The 21,966-nt window shown below is 33.3% G+C and overlaps 3 protein-coding genes across 3 annotated transcripts; 1 reads left to right on the forward strand and 2 right to left on the reverse strand.

Annotated features, from left to right (window-relative positions):
* The first annotated feature begins 4,174 nt into the window (after positions 1–4,174).
* On the forward strand, positions 4,175–5,709 carry LOC127249341 (uncharacterized). Its single transcript, XM_051272094.1, has one exon. The coding sequence runs from the start codon at positions 4,500–4,502 to the stop codon at positions 5,148–5,150; it is 651 nt and encodes a 216-aa protein (XP_051128051.1). The 5' UTR covers positions 4,175–4,499; the 3' UTR covers positions 5,151–5,709.
* Positions 5,710–6,628: 919 nt separating this feature from the next.
* On the reverse strand, positions 6,629–11,554 carry LOC127249340 (pyruvate, phosphate dikinase, chloroplastic-like). Its single transcript, XM_051272093.1, has 18 exons — positions 11,478–11,554; positions 11,320–11,385; positions 10,939–11,172; positions 10,239–10,376; positions 9,999–10,161; positions 9,665–9,900; positions 9,454–9,582; positions 9,208–9,387; positions 8,837–9,139; positions 8,542–8,703; positions 8,371–8,460; positions 8,153–8,291; positions 7,779–8,086; positions 7,568–7,696; positions 7,351–7,488; positions 7,187–7,264; positions 7,000–7,091; positions 6,629–6,917 (listed from the first exon to the last, which is right to left on the reverse strand). Exons 1-18 carry the CDS (start codon positions 11,499–11,501, stop codon positions 6,875–6,877), a joined length of 2,652 nt encoding a protein of 883 aa, XP_051128050.1. The 5' UTR covers positions 11,502–11,554; the 3' UTR covers positions 6,629–6,874.
* Positions 11,555–17,449: 5,895 nt separating this feature from the next.
* Positions 17,450–21,152, reverse strand: LOC127249250 (putative E3 ubiquitin-protein ligase RF298). Its single transcript, XM_051271972.1, has 3 exons — positions 21,009–21,152; positions 18,382–20,438; positions 17,450–18,232 (listed from the first exon to the last, which is right to left on the reverse strand). The coding sequence occupies exons 2-3, from the start codon at positions 20,425–20,427 to the stop codon at positions 17,702–17,704; spliced, it is 2,577 nt and encodes an 858-aa protein (XP_051127929.1). The 5' UTR covers positions 20,428–20,438; positions 21,009–21,152; the 3' UTR covers positions 17,450–17,701.
* Positions 21,153–21,966: the final 814 nt, after the last annotated feature.

Consider the following 21,966-nt stretch of genomic DNA (forward strand, 5'->3'; position numbering starts at 1 on the left):
TGCGACATGCTCCACTTACGAGACTAAAATAATAAATGGTAAGTTACGAAACTAAAAAAAACAGTTTACTCATGTTTTTATTATTTAAAAAAACTTTCAATACTCTAAAACTTAAAATATTGGTATATATATCTTAATAGTTTAAAAATGGATTTTAAATCAAATTAATTCTTTCATAATTGCAAGGCAATTATTCAGTCCAGCTCAATGGTTAATTATTGCAAATAATTATCATAATAGCAACAATAATAATAAATACCCAAAATTGATTTTATTTATTCCAAGTATCATTTCAAATCCCAATTTATTTAATTTAATCTTTCTTTGAGGAGCCTTAGAATAATTCAAGTTGTTTCTTTTTAGGAAGATGTCTCCATCAAGCCCTACCATGCCCAAGATAAGTATAATTGTTTTTAAATTTTAATTAATAATATACATGTAAAAATATCATCAAGAATAATTTTAAATACAGAATTATTTTTTTTTTAAAAAAAAAAAAAATTGCAAATAGACCCCTTTAATAAAGGGCTTTATGCTTTTGAGAAATTTCATAGAAATGGTCCCCATTTTATTTGATTATTTATTTAAAGCTTTTAAAAATTGATAAAAGACTAAAATTATAGCATTGAATTATTCAACTTTGAAATACCAAAAGTTGAAGTCAATTTAAGCTACCAAATATTTATTTTAGATACTCTTAGATTTGCATTTGTGTATGATATAAGCATCCAACCATATAGTTTGTTTGATTTTAGTTTAAATTTAGTTTAAAATAAAATAGTAAATTAAAATTTTTATTTAAATAATATATTGATGTAATCTTTTATTAAAAATAATACTTGCCCCTCTGTCCCATATCATTTTTTATTTTTATTAGTCTCAAAATAATGGTACTATTTTCTAATTTAGTAACTGTACTATTTATCTAACATAATAAATACTTTTACAATTTATAATATATTACACAAATATTATCACTTTTATAACACATCATACTAATAGGGACATTTTCGTCTTTTTATCACATAATAATTTTCGTCTTTTAATATTCAAAAATTACGTGCAAAAAACAAACGGTGCTCTTCTTGCGAGATAAAGTAATTATTATATTATTATTAAAAAGGTACATAATAAATCGTAGTATTAATTTCAATTTGAAATTACAGTCAAATACCTCAAAATTTACCAATTTAGCATATTTCCGCTTGTTCACATATATAAGAATACTCATAAATTTAGAATTAATACTATGATTTTTTTATCATTTTGGGTAATAAAAATTATTATGTAATTTAATAAATATGGTAATATATATTTATATTTCATTACTTAATTATATATGAAAAAAATAAAATTTGGGGATATTTTTAAAGATAATTTCACATGTTTTTTTATATAATTTCATAACATAAATTTATAATAGTTAATTAAATAAATATATTTCGTTATCATCCGATTATAATTTGAAAAGAATAGTTATAATAATACAACAATTAAAAATAACTAATTAATTAATTCGGCATGTTGTACTATTATACAGTGCGAGCTGGTGCATGCATACATGAATCTGTCTTGGCTGCACGCGCTTCAAGTGACACGTGGCGAGAGATGATTGGTTGTACTATAGACGAGTAATTTACGTGTCGCTTTGTATCCACCCCACTTGTGATTTTATTTTATTTTATTTTATACTTTGCTCAAAACTAAATTATTAACTATTAATAATTAATGTTTGAAGCTAAGAATCACGGCGTTAATGTGTGACTCACGCCGTCAACGTGAATTTTAGAAAGAAGATTAAGGTTTGTTTAAATATGAATTTTTGATATTTTATGGGAGAAAAAATGTATTTAATATGATATTTTTTTTAAAATGAATAACGGGTAAATAAAGCGTTACAATTAGTTTCTGTCCCATTATCTAAATAATTGTGTTTGAACAAATGAGTCATATATTTCGAAACGGATAAAGTATAATTTGAATTAAATTTAAAATAGATTCTATTATTTAATTTGAATTGATTACTATTAATAACTTAATTTGAATGACTTGTTAAGAATTTTAATGCTCCTCTTAAAAGGTTTTGGAAGAAGTTGACCATTGATTTGATATTGTTTTGGAAGATTTGATTTTCATGAAGACGAACTTAATCTTGGAGTTGGCTTCGATAATTTTGTTTTTTTTATGAATTTGGTGATTTGATCTTTACGGGTGAATTTAATGTTCTATAACATCGAAAAGAATTTGACTGGTGATTTATTTTAAAATGTAAAGAATATTTTGAAACTTTGGCATGATCTTTGATGAACATTTTTCTTGGCTTTAATAGATTATTCAACAGATTTTAACGGTTTGATCTGTTCACCATTGTATATATATTCTGAAAAATGTTAATCCATTGATTTATTAACTAATATTGATTCATTTGTTCAAAATAGTAAATTTCAACAAAAAAATATTTCGAGTGATACGAATAGCTTGAAGAAAATTTAAGAGAGAATTTATAGAAATTTACCTATTTATTTGAGTTTTCAAAAATGTGATGAATACTTATAATCCCTATTTATAGGTGATGTGTAATCTCAAATTTATTTTTGAACAAGATCACATGGCGTGTTTCGGTTAATTGACGAAAAAAAATGTTTTTACTTTTCAATTTTAATTGAATGTCATTTTTTTTTTAAAGATATTTGATTAGATTCTTTCATTTTTCATTGAAGCATTTGTATTGTTTTCATTCTCGTAGATGTTAATTATAATATTTTTATTGACAAAATCTATTTTGAGTGTGTTCGATTTGACACATTTTATTTTTACTATTCATTATTTTTTTTAAAAAAAATATCAAATTAATACTTATTTTTTACATGTACTAATTTTAAAAATTAATACTACTACCTCCGTCCTATAAAAATGGTTACATTTTTTTTTTTCGTCATTGTACTTAAGGTTGAGAATATCCTTATATTTGTATAATATATCATTGTATTTGTATTATAAAAGATTAATAGAGATATTATTGTCATTTTCTTTTGATTTATACTATGTATTGATACAATAATTAATATTCAAATATCAATATAAAAAAACTCACGATACTCTTCCTATCGGACAGAGGTAGTAATTATTTTTAAAATACTTAAAATAATACTTTAGATTTATTTTAGTTATAAATATACGTTATAATCAATATTAATTAAATAAATTTCACCTTACCCGACTTTTCCAACTAATTTTAAATTATAATCACGTTAATATTTTTGTATAAATAGAAAAAGTTTATGAATTAGTATTGAAAAAGTTACAGCAAATAAAAAATAGTTATTCATTTATTAAACATTTTCCCACCTTTTTAATAAAACAAAAGATTCTTAATCATGATATAAAAATATTTATCTCAAAAGATAATCCCAACCAAATCACTTACTAAGGTGTTTCCGGTCATCCTTTCAATTCAGGTTGTTATTATATTCTTAATTTATTTTATTTTCAAAAAAATATTATATTATATAAAAGTACGATTTTCAATTATTTTTAAAATTTATAAAAATATATTCATAACTTGTTTGGGGTTTGAATTTTGAGTTGAGATTTGAATACTGAAAATTTTGAATTTGAATTGTTGTATAATATGATATAATTAGGTGTTGATGTGATATTTTGAATGTAAAATTGATTTTTAGTATAATATAAAAAATGAAAAATAAATGTTTGATTTGATATTTTTTTGGAGAAAAAAATGGGATGAATAGTGTATTTAAAATTCAATCTCCAAACAAACACACCCTTACTTTTTTCTTTTTGAAAATATAATTATACACTCTAATCCCATTTTAAATTTTATAATTCATAATTTTTTTAATTTTAATTAAATTATTTTAATTTTTAAACTATAATTATTTTTATTTACTAATCATATTTTTAAGAGACGAAAAAAGTTTTTTTTTTTTTTTTCAATTATATGTTGAAATTAAAATCACACAAATCACTTATTAAAAAGAAAGAAAAAAACTCAGAAGAAAACGACAAATCTGACGGAGAGATCAAACGTCGTCAGCCAATAACCGAGTTAAAGACCGAGTCGAGTGGGCCGAGTTGCCCATGTCGTAAATTTATTAATTAATTAATTTTTAATTACTCTAAAGTACAGTTTTGATTCGAGCGTCGTGGCGAAGATGGGTTTGAAGCCTCGTCCTCCATTATCTGATTTTCTCCCTCCGCTTTCTATATATAACCATGGCAGCTTCCGTAGAAATTTCAATCTTTAATTGACAGTTCCGAGAGGGAATCTGTAACCCTAGGAAGAGGAGTTTGGCTACAAAAATAGGGGCAATCCTGCTCTTCTTCCGCACCTGCAAAAAAGAAAAGAAGAACAAAACTTGCATAATTATTCGTAATTTCACCATCTTTTCTCGAAGAAAGCCTGATTTCTTAATATTGGGGTTTCAATTTTGATTTGTTCGTGGTTGATTTATATTGTTGGCGAGCGAAGAAAAGAAATGGGGACGGAGGTGTTGTGGCCGCAGGATTTGTTGGGGGAGAGATTGCGTGGCCCGCACGCGTCGTCTTTCCAGCGCCGGAGGAATTTTCCGGCGAACGGGAATCTGACGAAGCTGGTCGTCAATCGGAGGGCAAACAACGGCAGGAAGACGTCGCCGCGAGGCGAGAAGAAGAGATCCAACGTCGATAACGGTGCGGCGACCAACAACAAGCCAGAGACGCGGCGGAAGGACGAAAACGGCGGCGGCGGAGCCGCCGGAAAGGCGATCGGAAGGGTAACCCTATTGAGAAGAGGCGAATCTTTGGATTCGTTGATTTCGAAAAAGAGGGGCGGCAGAAACCCTAACCCTAACCCTAGATCGAAGCCTCAACCGGTCGACGATCTGGCCGTTTTGGGAACCGGTCGGATCGGACCGGAGTCGCCGGAAATGATGCCGAATAAGATCCTCCTATCTCCACCACCGTCGCTGCCGCCGCCGCCGCCGCGTCCCGTCTACGCCGGATCGGCCTTTTCCCTATCTCCATCTCCAAAGTCATTACCTCTCCCTTCTTTCTTCAACAAGAAGCAGCAAAATGGCGCCAGCAGCACAGCAAATTCAGCCACCGATTCAGCAACCAGAGACTTGAGGCGTTTGCTTCGTCTCGATTGAGGTTTCGGTAAAAAGAAAGAAAAAAAAATCTGTGAAATTTGATCTCTGTTTTGTCGGGCTCTGAATCTTCCAGAACATCCATCCCATCCGTATATATTTTTTTCAACATACGGGAGACAGGAAAGGGGATTTTCTGGATCAGGATGAGCTCAGGCTCAGGTTCAGCAATGGCAGAAAAAAAATCACAAGCTAAGTTTGATGTGTCTATCAATATATACATATAATTTAATTTCTGTATGGCTCTTTGATCTGATCTACTTTTGTAGATTGATTTCTGAATTTGGGGTTTATATAATTATCTATATATATATATATGTATATACACGCACACATACATATATAGTTGTTTTAGTCTTGGGGATCATATATCATATCATATCAGCATCCTTCGATTTGGTTTGGATTATGGTTGAAATTTGGGTTATGTATGTAATGATTTGCTGCTGTCATTTTTAAATTTGTTTGTATTGTGAGGAGTTGGTGGTGGTGAAGTGGGTTCTGTAAGATGTATTGTCGATGAAATAAGTTTCAGTAATAAGATGACTACTTTGTGGGAGAATTCTTGGTTCTTGATCATGTTCTTGTTCTTGATTTTGGTTCTTGATCATGTTCTTGTTCTTGATTTTGGTTCTTGATCTTGATATTGTTTGTTTGATTGATTTAAGCTTGTGGTATTTTTAAAGGGTTTTGATTAATTTTTCCATTGGAGGGGTGGGGTTAGGGACAGGTAGGTGGATTGATTCTGTCTATATCTATGGTTGGGAAAAACCAGAAATGGAAAATGGTTTGGGCAAAAACAGTGGGTTCGAAGAGTAGGTATGATGAATATGATGGGAGGTGGAGGTGGAGGTGGAGGTGGAGGTGAAAGGTGAAAGGTGAAGGTGAACCACATTTTATGACCTAATAAATTAAATTAAATTAAATTAAATTAAATGATTTAATTTGTAATTGGATTGGTTATGTCATAAGATGAGGTCCACACAGTCCTTCCTGTTTGCGTGTTGAAAGTAGAATTTAATTTGGTTTAAATTTCATTTCATTTCATTTTCTGGTGTTTGGCTGGAATAATGCAGTCTGTGAACAGACAGAATCCAATGCTTTGAGAATTGACAGGACCTTTTGTTTCTTATAATTCGAAGTTGTGAGATTATTTCAATGAAGGGAAAAATTAAAGAAATAATTTTGTCTTGCAAGAACTTTGTCACGTAGCCTTTAGGCTTGCTCATTTCTTCGTTACACAATTGATACGATGTCGGAGGAAATATGAAATAGGGCATCCACAAGTACCCGAATTAAGTCGAGCAAGTTAAGCCCGCCGGGAAAAAGTCGAGGCCAAAGATGGGATCGAATCAACACAATTATCTGATTATCCGTCCATCTTCGCTAACATCATCCTCCTCGACACATCTCTACAACGTTAATAACCTCAAAATAGGACCTTACATACACAAATGACAGCTTCAAAAAAAAAAAACATATGCCGAGAGAAAAAGAGAGCCTTTGATAGATCATAAAAGCTCGGCGTCTGAGGCGCAACACGGCACTTACAAAACAGGGTTCGAGTCGAACATTACTACTTAAGCCCATCAAGAAAGCAACATGATAGTGATCTCAAGTCTTAAACATTACATTCTTAGCTTACAAAAACAACATTTTTTGATCTTGATCTTGTCCTAACACCACCCCCCTTCAAAGCTTTCTCTTTATTCTTACACAGCAGCAATTTAAACAGCAACTTGAGCTGCAGCAAGCCTTGCAATTGGCACTCTGTATATGTCACAAACAAAGTAATACAATCAAGATCCAATTTTTACATCTTACGTCGATAAAAATCATCCTGGAAATTCACCTGAAAGGTGAGCACGAAACATAGTCGAGACCAGCCTCCACGAAGAACGCAATCGATGAAGGCTCGCCACCGTGCTCCCCGCATATCCCAACCTGTCGGTATTATTACAACATTGTCATTAGCACATACATACATACATACATATATATATATGTATGTACTAATGTAGCGCGTCGGGAAGGTATACCTTGAGGTTCGGGCGAGCCGCACGCCCTTTCTCCGTCGCTGTCTTGACGAGGTACCCTACGCCTTTCTGGTCGAGAACCTGACAAACACGCGCCACATTCGATCGATTCAAATTTGATTCGACGATTTTACGTTTCGATCGAAAAATAATTGAAGCAAACTAACCTCAAAGGGATCATTTTGAAGAATGCCCTGAGACAAGTAGACAGGGAGGAATTTCCCGACGTCGTCGCGGCTGTATCCGAATGTCATCTGCGTAAGATCGTTCGTCCCGAACGAGAAGAACTCGGCTTCCTTCGCAATCTTCATTACAAAAAACCTGAATGTTTCGAGTTTCTAGTTCGGATACAAAGCTGGATTAAGACAATGTGCTTATTCTTACCTCATCTGCAACTAAGGCTGCTCGAGGAACTTCGATCATTGTCCCGACTTTGTAGCTCAACGAGGCTCCTGACTCCACCAGCAGCTTCTTCGCCGCTCCCCGAATTAGACGCACTTGATGGCTAAGTTCCTACAACGTCGAAACAACAGCTGTTTATAAACCGATGAATTAGTCGTCGTGTAATGTTAGGACACAATGTTCGCGACAAAACCTCGGGTGTCCCGACAAGCGGTACCATGATCTCCGGGTAGACGATAACGCCCTGCTTTGTCAGAGATATCGCTGCCTGAAATATCGCCCGGACCTGCATTTCCGTCAGCTCCGGATACGATATCCCGAGCCTACATCCTCGGAATCCAAGCATAGGATTCACTTCCGAGAGGTTTTCGATCCTCGTATGTATGTCTTCTGAAGACATGCCTGTGTCTGCGGATAGGCCGGCGATGATTTCGTCAATGTCGCCTTCTGGTAAGAACTCGTGGAGCGGAGGGTCGAGGAGTCGGATTGTCACCGGAAAACCTGACAGAGACACTCATGTTTGTTTGTAAGAAGATCATCGATTTCAGACAAAGATCGATAACTCACCATCCATTGCTCGGAAAATTCCTTCGAAGTCGGATCGTTGGTAAGGCAACAAGAGTTCTAGAGCAGCCTTCCTCTGCTCGATTGTAGCCGCCATTATCATCCTTCGCACGGCCTTGATCCTCTCGTCGGAGGCAAAGAACTGAACGAGACGCCGGTTTAGTACAACCTCGGAAGATGTAGTAAAATTCCTAGAGTCGACAAGATTGAAGACAACTCACCATGTGTTCTGTTCTGCACAGTCCGATCCCTTCGGCTCCGTTCTTCCGAGCCGTCTGCGCGTCGATTGGGCTGTCGGCATTCGCCAAAACCTGTCAAAACGATCGGAAAATCATCGATCGTTCAATCGATCCAAGATTGTAAGATGAGGACAATGTTGTTGTTGTTGTTACCTTGATTTGCCTAAGGTTGTCCGCCCAAGACATGAAGATCTCCAAATCCCCTGTCAAAGACGGTGGCGCCAGCGCCTGTTTTCCGAGGATCACTTCTCCGGTGGAGCCGTTGAGCGACAGCCATTCGCCTTCTTCAACGACTTTGCTTCCGAACAACAATTTCTGCAAGAAAATATCATTTTTGTAACAAAGTTTTTTCGTCCTTAAATCCACATGATATTAGAGACGAAATTAAAGATGAAATTGTATTAGTTACGTGAACTTTTGGGACAAAATTCCGTTACAAATACCAAACCTTATTGGAATCGATCACGCGCATATCCGAGCAACCGGAGATGCAGCATATCCCCCATCCGCGCGCCACCACAGCGGCATGCGACGTCATGCCACCACGTGCTGTCAGAATCCCGACAGCCGCGTGCATTCCTCCGACATCCTCGGGACTTGTCTCCGTCCGGACAAGAATGCAGCTCTTTCCTTGCGCATGCCAAGCCTCGGCTTCCTCCGCGCTGAACACGACCTGCCCGACCGCCGCCCCCGGCGACGCCGGCAACCCCTTGGCGACGACTGAGCTTTTGTACGCGGAAGGATTCTCAAACTGCAAGAACATCATCAATCGACTGTGTCCGAATCGAAGTTTTCGAGCATCGTTGTTTTCTTACAAACCTGCGGATGAAGAAGCTGGTCGAGATGCTGCGGTTCGACCTTTTTTATCGCGGCGCGACGATCGATCAGCCCTTCTTTCACCATGTCGACGGCAATCTTCACCGCGCCTCGACCCGTGCATTTCCCGACTCGGCATTGCAGCATCCACAACCTCTTCTCTTGCACGGTGAACTCGATGTCCTAAAACCGAATCGATACGTTCAATCTCCTAAAAACGGTGCAATGTACGTAAAAACTCATCGTTACCATCATATCCTTGTAATGTGCCTCGAGGATCTCGCAATTCTCGACAAGCTCCTCGTAAGCTTCGGGCATCGTCTTCTTCATTGTCTCCAAATCCTCCGGTGTCCTAATTCCCGCGACAACATCCTCTCCCTGCAGAATCACGAGCGTTATAATCGAGAAACGTCGAACAACCTTGTAACGCAATTGTAAGAACAAGACAAGGTAATCGAACCTGAGCATTGGTAAGAAACTCGCCGTAGAGCACCTTTTCGCCAGTGCTCGGATTCCTCGTAAAGAGAACGCCGGTCCCTGACGAGTTCCCCATGTTTCCGAACACCATACATTGAACATTAACCGCGGTTCCTTTCAAACCGGTAATGCGGTTAATGTTACGATACTTAATTGCTCGGGGGCTATCCCACGACTCGAAAACCGCCTTGATCGCCAACTCGAGCTGCTTTTTCGGATCTTCGCGAAAAAACACAACCAAACAGAGCACTAAATCGACGGTAGCATAGTCGAAACGACGAACATTATGATGATAATCGATAAATCGATGTATCTACCTGATGGGAACTTTTTGCCCTTCGTTCGAACATACACGTCCTTGTATTCTTCGACGAGCTCCTTGAGATCGGCGGCCGTCAGCTCGGTGTCGAGCTTCGCGCCTTTTCGACTCTTCATCGTTTCGAGCTTATCGTCGAACTCGGAATGCGGAATTCCCAAAACCTTACGATTCAAAAAAAGTCGTTATATTATACGGTAGTAAATCGAACATTCATCAACTATTATTACAACAAACTTACGACGTCTCCGAACATGTCGAGGAATCGGCGATACGAGTCATAGGCGAAACGCTCGCCGCTCTTCGTCGCTAACCCCGCCGCAACTGCGTCGTTGAGCCCGAGATTTAGCACCGTGTCCATCATTCCCGGCATCGAGATCTGTATCGATCGTTAGAACAAGAACACAACAACACAATACGGTACAAACACTACAAGAAAATATCATTTTTATAATGAGATCTTTTCGTCTATAAATCCACCTTGTTCGTTACTAAGGACATTAGAGACGAAATTTATGATGAAATTACATTTGCTACGTGAACTTTAGGGAAAAAATTTCGTTACAAATATACTACTTCCTCCCTCCGTCCAAGAAAGTATACATATTTCTATTTTGGTACGTTCAATTACAAGGTAAATATTTCATTAAATACCTCATATTTTTTCACAAATACCCTTATTTTTTATCACATCATTACTTTTACACCAAAAATACCACGCCAGAAGTAAATGTTTACTTTGTAAGTGGACGGAGGGAGTATCATTTTTGTAACAAAATTTTTTCGTCTCTAAATCTACTTTTTCTGTTAGTAATTAGATTAGGTACGTGAATTTTATGGACATAATTTCGTTACAAATATACTATATTTTTTTGTAGTGAAATAAGATAAAAAAAAAATATATTGACGAGATTAATGTGGTAAGATTTCGAGGGACTTACGGCGGCGCCGGAGCGGACGGAGACGAGGAGAGGCTTCGTAGGATCGCCGAGGGCAGCTCCGATGTCTTCTTCGACAATTTTAAGGCCTTCCAAAACTTCTTCCCACAGCCCCGGCGGCAGATTCTTGCCGGAATTTTGATATTCTTGGCACGCCGCCGTTGAGACAGTGAATCCCGGCGGCACCGACAGGCCGATGCTCGCCATTTCCGCCAGGTTCGCGCCCTTACCTCCGAGCTAATTAATAAATTCGTGATCAGAAGAAATCAGATTAAATTTCAATTACAATTACAACAGGAATCATTCGATGATACGATGAAGGAGACAAATGTGGTAAAAAAAAAAAAAGAAATAAAATTGTAATATTTTTGTTGGTGTTCTTACGAGAGCTTTCATGTCTTTGTTCCCTTCGCTCCTTCCCTTTCCGAAAGTGAAGACTCTCTTCACAGACTGGAGAATTAGAACGAATCGAAACGACGTCGTGTTAATTGATTCTGATAATTGGATTGAGAGACACGAACAGATTATGTAATGTAGTGTACCTTAATCATCGTCGTCGTCGACATCGGAAAGCTCGAAGCAGATGAGTTTGGGGGGCTGAGGGAGAATTGTCGATCAGAGGATGGAAGGAGCTTTGGGTGTGACTATGGGTTTATAACGATGGTGAGGGTTAACCAGAGATTGACACGTGTCACGCTGATGCAAAACCCTGCGACGTCTGTAATAAGAGGGCCCCTGGAGCCGAGATCCAGATCTTACCAGTCGGGTTAGTCCTGGACCTCCAAGATTTAGTCGAGGTTTTCTCATAATTTGAAAAAAAAGAAAAAACACTTCAACAGGACACCAAAAAGAGTGGAGAATTTGATGGTGGAAAATATTTAAGACGTAACTGCCCTAACACCTAATCACCTGCGGTTTCGTTGTTATTCAGGACCTATTCTTGTTAGTGGATCCAGGACCTCAAGAGACAGCACCATCCACGCCATTCATGCAGGTTTCCATGGCTACAGATGTGTTCGGGAGTGGAGATCCGGGAGTGGGAGAAAACTAATCGCTGCCGCTCACGTGCCATGTCACGGACGGAATTAATGAAAAATAAAAATTTCTTACAGAGACAAAACCCCAATTCTCTATTACTTCAATTCTGTCTTTCTAAAAAAATATATATATATATATATATTTTTTTTATAAAATATTCTATTATATATTATTTTAATACTTCCTCCGTCCCAAATATTATGTTCATGTTGCCGTTTATGTCCGTCTCACATATTATATCACTTTTTTTTTTGAAAAATGATTACACACTTTAATCTCATTTTAAATTTTTTAATTTTATTTTTTTAAATTTTAATTAAACTAATTAGTTATTTTAATTTTAATTTATAATTATTTATATTATAAAATAATTATTTTTATTAATACATTCTTAATTATCTACTAATTATATCTCTTCTAAAATACCGTGTCTACCGTGGCAGTCATGATATCTGGGAGGGACGGAGTACTAAATACAAATCAAAGTTTTTTAAATGTACGAAAAGAAACAAACAAATGGCAATAAATAAGTAGTCATATATATTACTCCTGTTAGGTCTGTTTCAGAAAGTGGGGCCCACTTCTGTAAAAAATTGTTATTTGTTTCGATAGGATTTAGGATGTTTTGTCACTTGTATTTTGTTTACGTATAAATGTTCAACCAGTATCTTCAAAATTACTCCCTCCCTCTTATGTAATATGAGTGTATTACACATGAGAATTTAGATAAAGTATAATTAATAACTAATTAAAAAATTTATTAGTAAAAATAATTATTATTTAGTAAAAATAATTATAGATTCAGATTAAGATAAAGATAAAGATAAGTAAATAATTTAATTAAAATTAAAAAAATTATAAAATTTAAAATTTAAAATGCAATTAAAGTGTATAATTATATTTCCAAAAATAGAAAGGACAAATTACGTGGGACGGACGAAAATAAAATATAGAGACAAATATGTGGGCCGGAGGGAGTAAAACGTAATTGAAAAGAGTGATGATTTCAATGTCTTTGCACAAAAAATTATGTAAGGAACGTTTCGGACGTGAATACTAATTTAATACTGTATAATATTTTGTAGAAAAAATATGGGTATATTTTTTTTTGATGAATTTGAAAAAAATTTAGTTTAAATTTATATTAAAATAATTCATGATGAGATGTTTTGCGAGACAAAAATATACTTTTTTAAAAAATAAATAATCAAAATAGTAAAAACGTGAGTTTATTGTCAAAAAAACAAACTTTATTATTCAAATTTATGTTTAATTTTTTATTTTCATAATTTTTAATTAAACTTTTTTTGGCAAAAAGTATATTATTATTTTTTAATATTTTTTAAATTATAAAAGACTATTTTTTTATAAAATTCGAGCTCAAATATTTGAGTCTACAATTGAATGAAGGAAGAGCTATATTTTATAGAAATTTGATAAAAAAATATAAAAAAGAAAAAAATAATCAAGAAAAAAAATTCTCAAAGATTTTTGTATTTATATTTTGAAATTTGATCTTTTTAATGTGAAATAATAATCGAACATGATTTTATTTTTTTTAAAAATAATATTGAATGTAAAAATAATAATAATAAAAAAAACAATATAGATATAATACCTGTAAATACTATCTTCGTTCGGCTCTAAACAGTTCTATTTAGTTTTTACTTGTTGATTTTTAAATTGGCAAAAATATTTCTATTAACGTCTTATTATACTATTATAATGACATTTGTGCAACAAAATATACAAATATAAAAATATTTTTAATTTTAAATATAATGACACAAAAAGGTAAATGAGACTCAATAAAATATATTGTATCACTAATACCATGGGATCGTTGATAATTATTATATAATGGATTAATTGAAATTATATATTGATATTTCATATAATGAATAGATCCTATGAATAATAATAATAATAATAATAATAGTGTATCGTTGTATATTGTCAATTTATATATTGTATTTGTATTATATTAATATAAATTAAAGATGTAAAAATGTATGGAAAGATGACACTTTCTAAATTAAAGATGTCGGTAGTTTGATCTATCGATGAAATAAATGAAAATCGAATAGTCCGTTAACGACAATATGATGACAAATAAAGAGAATAATTTTGTTTGTTGGTAGAAAATATCATTTTGAAAATTTTAAATAACAAATTCGTTACGATGAAACAACATTTATAGTAAAAGTCTGTGAAACACGAAAATCATTTTCATATAAATAAAAAATAAAATCGGAGAACAACTGCCGTAATCAAATCAACTTAGATCGATACAACATCAACAAGAGCATTATATTCATATTTAATAGTAGACCATGATGTATTTGTTTTTTTATAGTTACCAAAAAAAGAAAAAATTATCTAAAAAAAATTAAATTGATTGATCGATAATAAGTACAACAATCAAATCAATCAAATTTCGAATAATCAAAGAGGATCAATGAACAATAGTATAAAAAAGAAATAATAAAGTCCTTAATATAGTTTAGGATATTCATGATCGATATATGGTTTTAAATGTTAGAGAAAGTATGAAGTATTGTAAGAATTTTTAAAGTCGAAATTAATAATTTTTAAGTTGTTTTAAATATATTAAACTAGAATATGCTACGAAATTAAAATAAGATGTTCTAATTAGGTGAAACTCAACATATTTGATGTTAGAAAAATTTGTATCGTAAGCTCATAGTTACCACAATTTTATGATATGAAACAATATTTTTGCTTTGCTTTTTATATGATGTTGGTTACTTTGGTTCAAGAATATTGTATCTATGATATGTATAAATATGTTTTGTTGTAAGAAAAATAATCCTTTTGTCCAAGACTAAATTTTTCGTTTATTTTTTTATTATTTGAATATTAATTATTATATCAAAATATGTGCAAAATAAATAAAAATAAAAAAAATACTTCTATTACTGTCTTATAATACTAAATGACATTTATATAAAAAAATCATACAAATATAATGATATTTTTAATATTAAAAACAATAATTCAAAAATAAATAAAAAGTTTAGTTTTGGAGGAAAGTAATAGATATTATACATTTAAAATTTTTATTAGTAAATATTATAATTTTAAATAAAAATTCAAAATTTTTAAACTTAAACACATTATACAACCAATTTAGTAAAAGATCTCACTAAGATTGCAAATATAAATCTATTTATTTAAATATGTCAGGTTTGAGTTATAAGTTTTCTAACTCATTTACAATCTCCTATTTAAAATTGCAAAAAATAAAAATAAAGAAATTGTTTAATTAGTGTGTTAATTTGTGGTATTTTTTTAAATATAATATAATCCGTCTGTTCATTTCATTTTTAAATGAATTAATTTTTTGTGTTAATAATATAAAAACTAATATTTTATATTAAATAATTAATTTTTTATAAATAAATATATATATTATATTATTGTGTATATATTTATATTTTTTAATAATATTTATTAGAAACAATCCCATTGAAAAGTGCTTAGTAAACCTAATATAAAAATAATATTTTTATTTAAATATTGATTTTTTTTATATAAAGTAATAGAATATTATATATATATTGACAATAGCAGTACTCACTTCTTCATCAGTTAATTTGTCTATTTTACTCAATTACAAAATAATTAAGAAATATATTAATAAAAATAATTATATATTAAAATTAAAATAATTAAATAATTTAATTAAAATAAAAAATTATAAATCAAGAATTTTAAAATAAAATTAAAATATATAATTATATGTTAAAAAAGAACAAATAAATTATATGGTATTGACTAAAATAGAAAGAATAAAAATTAAATGTGAGGAAAATAGTATCATTTATGATATGTTTTTTTAACTCAATTTTTCAAATTTTATTATTTCGACTCTTTATTTTTCAAAAAAATATTTTTTTTTTCTCATAAGATATTCCATTAAATATTATTTTAATATCAAATCAAACAAATTTTTTTCAAATTCAAAAAAAAAAAAAAACACACCCTAATTTTGTTATATTAACAAAACCAAAAATTAAGAAAAAAAATCACGAACAAGTACATCCGAGAAGATCCGGGACTTCCACTCCGCATCTACCTATAAAATAACGACGAGAGCTCCATACCACAAAGGAATGGCTTGGGTCATTCCAAGTCCAGGACCTCAAAATAGCCTCTTCTTGGTCCAGTGGCGAATTATGGCACGCATATCAACACCAAATACAAAAAGCCCATCAAAATTGACGTCACAAATATAAGTACAAACCATAATGTTTATTTCTAATTTTTTTTTTTTGGATCTGTTGTTTATTTAGAATTTTAAATATATATGTTTTTATTGTAAATGGCATAACATAAAAATAAATTTAAAATTTATTCTATAAAAAATGTCTTATGATACACATTCCAAGGCTCTTAGATAAAATTGACGTCATTATGACGTCATATATGAAACTGAACTTTGAACCAAACTTACAACTGCTGGAAATAAGAATGCGTATCTTTTCGATGTGGATTGTATCCCAAGTTTGAATTATTTTTTTATTTAAATAATATTTGATATTTTTTATAGATTAATATATCTTTTTATTTTTTTTTAGTCCATTAATAAACAATATTCTTTTTTCTGTTAAATTTACTTTGAAATTTTTTTGTCCGTTAGTTAAATTTAATTTATCATTAATTTTACCAAAATTATATTTTAAACACTTAATAATTATAGTTTATTTAATATTTATTTATTACAATTATCACGGTCTCTATTTTATTAGCATCAAATACTAACTAAATTTTCAAATATATATCCAACTATTATTTTTATTTTTATAATTTTTTTAATTAAATATCTATTTTTCATATTTTTTATGTCGGTCCAAATGAACTATTTTTACCGAAAGAAAAGAATAGTAATTAACTGTATTAGCAAATAGAAATATATAAAAAAAAATTGATATTTTTGTCTTTTTATATTTTATACAAAATAATACTCCCTTAATCCTATAAATATAGTCTTAATTGGGTTGGACATTAGATTTAAGAAATATTGATATTATATTGGTAGTTGGTAAAAAGTATAATTAAAAAACTTTTTCTGCCCTTGTGAGTTTAATAGTGTAAAAAGCAGTGACAACTGTGTAATAAAAATGAAAAAATATGAGTAGTTTTACGGTGATATAGTTATTTATGGAAATAAGACTATTATTTTGGAACGAACAAAAATGGTAAACATGACTACTGTATTGGAACCTAGGGAGTAATATTTATAACAATATATTTTATAATTTATTTAAAAATTAACCGTATTTTTATTTTTATATTAGTATAAAATGAGTTATATTATATTAGGAAAAAAAAAAACAAATTTAGAGTAGATTTGATCTTTTCCAATTTTATAATTATTTATTTTTACTTTCATTTCTATTAATAATATTTAGTATCACGATAACTGAAGAGCAGAGATATGCACAAAAGCCCAATCATAAAAACCAAAACATATCCCAAAGTTGAGTTATTGTCAATACAATCTTGACAATGCACAATACAGAAGAAACCCAAACTATACTCTGAATTCAAAGCTTCAATACTTACCAAACCCACCTCAAATTCAACTCAACTCGACTCTACCCGAGTCTTATTACATATATCTCAATATATATATATATATATATATTATATATTTATTATTTTCGGGTCGCGTAAACTGCGCGCCCCGACGACATCCCGTCGCTCACGGGTTTGCGTAGCGAACGCTGACACGTCGCTGGATCGGGCTCCGGCACGACGGGCAATCCTTCATCCCCTGCTTCTCATGGAGCTCGTTGCACGTCGGGCACACGACCTGGTGCGCGCACGGCAGGAAAACGACCGACATTTCCTCCGACAAGCACATCACGCATTCCCGGTCGCGCTTCACCCCGCCGTTCCCGGAAAAGTAGTCGAGGTCCGCGCTCGTCACCATTTTCGACAGCTCCTTAAGGGCTGCTGCTGTCGCCTTTTTCGAGTCCGCGATGTAGCTCCCGTCGATGCCTCGACGGAGTGCCGCGATTTTCGACGAGTCGGTCTTCATCCTCAGCTGAGATATGTCCTTTTCGAGACGTGCGATGTCTTCTTTATACTTGTGTAGACTCGCTTCCGCTCGAGATTTGATCGTCGCCTCTTTGGATTCAGTCGACGCTTCGATTTTCTCACGTTCTTTTCTCAGCGTATTCGCCTGCGCCAGCAGCTCCTCGTTTCCCTGCACTTCCTGATTCAGCTTCCCCTGCGATCGCAATAAAAATCCAATCTTTACACAGAGCGACAAAAATGTCGACTCAAGAACGACGTTCAAAATACAACCGGCACAAGAACGAGCACTAAATGCAACCTGAAGGGATCAAATTTGATTAATTTTAAAGAACCAAAATGTACCTCGACTTGATCTTGTATTTCTACCGCCTGTCGAAGCTTCTGTTGCAGCTGCATCATCTTCATCTTCTCCGCGGAAAGCTCCTCCTGGAAAATAACTTTCTGTTTCTCCCACGACTGAAACTTCATCAGCGTATTCTTCTCCCTCTTCGACACCTCCCGGCAGCTTGCGGCCGACTCTGCAGCGCACAATTTTGCAGCTTCCATTTCCTGTCGCAACGTAGCATTCTCGATTTCAAGCCGAGCGCCGGCAGCATTATACTGTTCAATCTGCCGGCCGGCCTTGCGCAGCGCGTTTTCCATCTCGTATATTTTCTTCGTGGTGCTTTCTTCCAATGATTGCTTTTCTTTCTTAACCTTCTCGATTTCTTCCTTTTCCTGCCTAAGCGACTTCAGCTCGGCCTTATCTTTGCTCAGCCTTCGAGCCGCTTGCATAACCTTCTGGTTCGCCCATTCCGTCCATTTTTGGAGCTGATTTTGCATGTTTCGAATACGTGGAACCAACCTCACGATCACATCATCCTTTCGGATATGCCACGACCACTTCTCGAGAGTCATATCATTCGTCGAATTAAAATTATAAATCGAACTCTGCGCGTTGAAACTAATAGCCGGCAGATTAGCGATGTTCTTGGTCGTGTACGAAAGAGAAAGCTCGGTATCAGTGACAGGCGACGGATTGAATGGAACCATAGGTAAAGGCAACGACGAGACGCCCGATTTCTTCGGAAATAATGAAGAATGATCGCTACTTTCCACACCAAATGTCGGTACTGAAGTAAATCCATTTGTCGACAAATTATTATCTGCAGGCGTGTCAAATCCAACTGCTTTTTCAGCCGTGAAGGGAGAATTCTTGGCATTCAGAAGCGTCGAATCTGCGACACCTTTAAGCTTCTTATCCAAGAATGGACAACTGTAGCTTCTAAGCTTACCCGATCTGGACGCGCCTTTCGGACGGTTGTGTGTTGCATGACGCACCCCCTTCTGCTGCAAGATATAATCCGGTCTGGACAGTCCAGAAGCTTTCCGACTAGCCACAAACTTCTGAACCGAAAGCGTCGATTTGGACATTCCCGTCGCACAAAATGTCCTCTCAGGAGCACCGGAATTTGAGCTCAGATGATCTTTTTCTGTAATCAGTCCATTCGGAATAAAACTCGGCTTTAACTCAGATTTCACGGTAATCCCATCATTCGATGAAGCCGGTGCCTTCGCTTTAAAATGGATCGGCCCATTGGATTCAGATCCTCCGAGCTCAGTTGCCAACTGTCGAGGAGGAGCGGAAAAATTTTCATTCGAGGTTGAAGTACCCGACGAATCACCATCAACAGCACAGGCGTGCGACACATTCATGTCACATATCAACAAATGCCACATCGCATCTCCTGTGCTAAAAAACGGTCTAACTTCCTTGAGAAGACAAACGAGCTCCGCCAACACATACTTCTCCATCTGCTGAAAATCGTCGAAGCAGTGATCCACTGAGGGGTCGATTTCTCGACCACTTCTGAGGAATGAAAGAGCGTTGTCGACAATATTCGACAAAGTATCCTTGCAGCCGTACCAATTGCCGGACCTCAAAATAGCCTTAGCAGCGACTTCTTCTTTGTAGCCCTCTGCAACTACTTTCTTCACTGAGCTTCTGAAGATCGTGTCCAGATTCTTCAACACAAGCTCTTCCAGCTCAGTTTCGGAAAAATCACTCCAATTAGCGTTGTGGGGATCATCTCCCGGCTCTCTAGATCGACTTGCGGCAACTGTGGATGTCCCCAATCCGAGGTCGAGCTTCAAAGCATTCGATGTATTTTGATCCACACAACAGAAATCATAGCTATTTGTATGGTGACGGTGGCTATCAAACTTCTCAGCCGAGAATTCGAAACTTGTGCTTTCTTTTGTAGGCATTGTGATGGTCTTAGTTGGATCCGCCATTGGAGGATCAGCTCGGAATTTACGTTTGTTTCGACTTCCTTTATCGCAGGCCGACATCGCCACTGGCATTTGACTGGAAGTGCTGCTGCAAGCCTTTGCAACCATTGATGCCATATCTAATCAATCTGCAGAAGAAAGGTTTTCAGCAACTTCGCCCAAATTCAACCAATCTAAACTCACATAAACAAGATTGCCCAATCTAAAATCGAATCAAAATGGTGAAAATCCAGCTCTAAATGAATCTACAGCGCGAAGAAATTAGGGCAAATTAACGAAAACAACGAAATCATCATCAAACTAGCGAAACAAGTTCAATCAACGCAGATTCAGTGACAAAGGAATGTATAATTGACGATCGAACAATTAGGGCAACGAAATTGGAGCAGCAGATCAGTGCCTCACTCACTGACATTAACGATTCGAGAAGAACACAGATTTTCTACATCAGAAATTAAGAACGAACACGATACAGAACGGATACACAATCCGATAATTAAAAAAAATTCTAATCCACACCGATCATTGATCGGATCAACGGATTCAAAATCGAGAGATGCCCACACAACCAAATCCCAGGAAGAATTAATCTCTACAGAAGATCCCAGAAACCAAAAATTAAAAATTAAAAATAAAAATAAAAAGAGTGAAACAAATCGAGATAGAATTCTTCAACAAATCACATCACCGCCTCATACCCGATTCGATTGGAGGGGCGATGAAGCGTTGGGTAAATCTAAGAGCATCAGATGCAAAGGTACAGAGATTACAGATTGTTTGTTTGTTTGTTTTGTCTCCCTCTTCCTCTTTTCTTTTTAGCCTAATTTATATTCAATTCTTCATCTCGCCATTGAAAATTCCCCTTAACTGTGCATATTCATTTTTCTTTTTCATTATTATTATTGATTTCTTTTTTTTTTTTTCCTTTTTTCTTTTTTTTTTTCTTTCTCTTTTATGTAATATATATATATATATATATATAAATGCGGTAATTTCTTGTATATTCATTTTTCATTTTTTCATTCTTTGAGTCTTTTTAAGCCTATATCTATAAATAAAATAAAATTTTACATAAATGTCATAGTTAAAGAAAATTTAAGGAGGGTATAATTAATAAATATTTTAAAATATATTAGTAAAAATAAATATAATATTATAAAATAATTAATTATTATAATTTAAATTTTAAAATTATCATTTAAAATTTTTTAAAAATAATTAAAATATATTTTAAAAAAAAAATGACATAAGAAATCAGATGGATAAAAAAAAATATATTTGATATGATAAGTGGAATGAAGTTAATATATCTTTTATTTGTTTATATCCTTTTAAGCCTAAATAAAGATAAATAAAATAACATTTTATATAGATACATTAGGTTTTTTTTTTTTTTTTTTTTTCATTATTAATTAAGGTGCTCTTACAATATTGAATGATACTCCCTCCGGTTCAATTGGTTCATTTCATTAGTAACACCTTATATAAGGTAACGTAGTTTAATTAATTAATAATATTATATTAAAATATTATTTTATTATTTTTTATGTGAGTAATATTATTATAATTTATAAAAAATTAAAATAAAATTTAAATATGTGTTTAAATATTATATATTAATAAAATAAAAAAATTAATTTTGGTTTCAATATAATT

The sequence above is a fragment of the Andrographis paniculata genome, unplaced genomic scaffold (assembly GCF_009805555.1).
Source record: "Andrographis paniculata isolate CXL003 unplaced genomic scaffold, ASM980555v1 Contig35END, whole genome shotgun sequence".
In the NCBI taxonomy this organism is placed as follows: Eukaryota; Viridiplantae; Streptophyta; class Magnoliopsida; order Lamiales; family Acanthaceae; genus Andrographis; species Andrographis paniculata.

Bases quoted from the DNA above. Each gene is read 5' to 3' on its own strand.
- LOC127249340 (XM_051272093.1), bottom strand. From the start codon at position 11,501: ATGTCGACGACGACGATGATTAAG. The intron at 8,292-8,370 runs GTGAGTTGTCTT...CGTCTCGTTCAG, and splicing joins TGTGCAGAACAGAACACATG to TTCTTTGCCTCCGACGAGAG. The intron at 8,087-8,152 runs GTGAGTTATCGA...TGTCTCTGTCAG, and splicing joins AATTTTCCGAGCAATGGATG to GTTTTCCGGTGACAATCCGA.
- LOC127249250 (XM_051271972.1), bottom strand. From the start codon at position 20,427: ATGGCATCAATGGTTGCAAAGGCTTGCAGCAGCACTTCCAGTCAAATG. The intron at 18,233-18,381 runs GTACATTTTGGT...TTGCGATCGCAG, and splicing joins AAATACAAGATCAAGTCGAG to GGGAAGCTGAATCAGGAAGT.
- LOC127249341 (XM_051272094.1), top strand. From the start codon at position 4,500: ATGGGGACGGAGGTGTTGTGGCCGCAGGATTTGTTGGGGGAGAGATTG.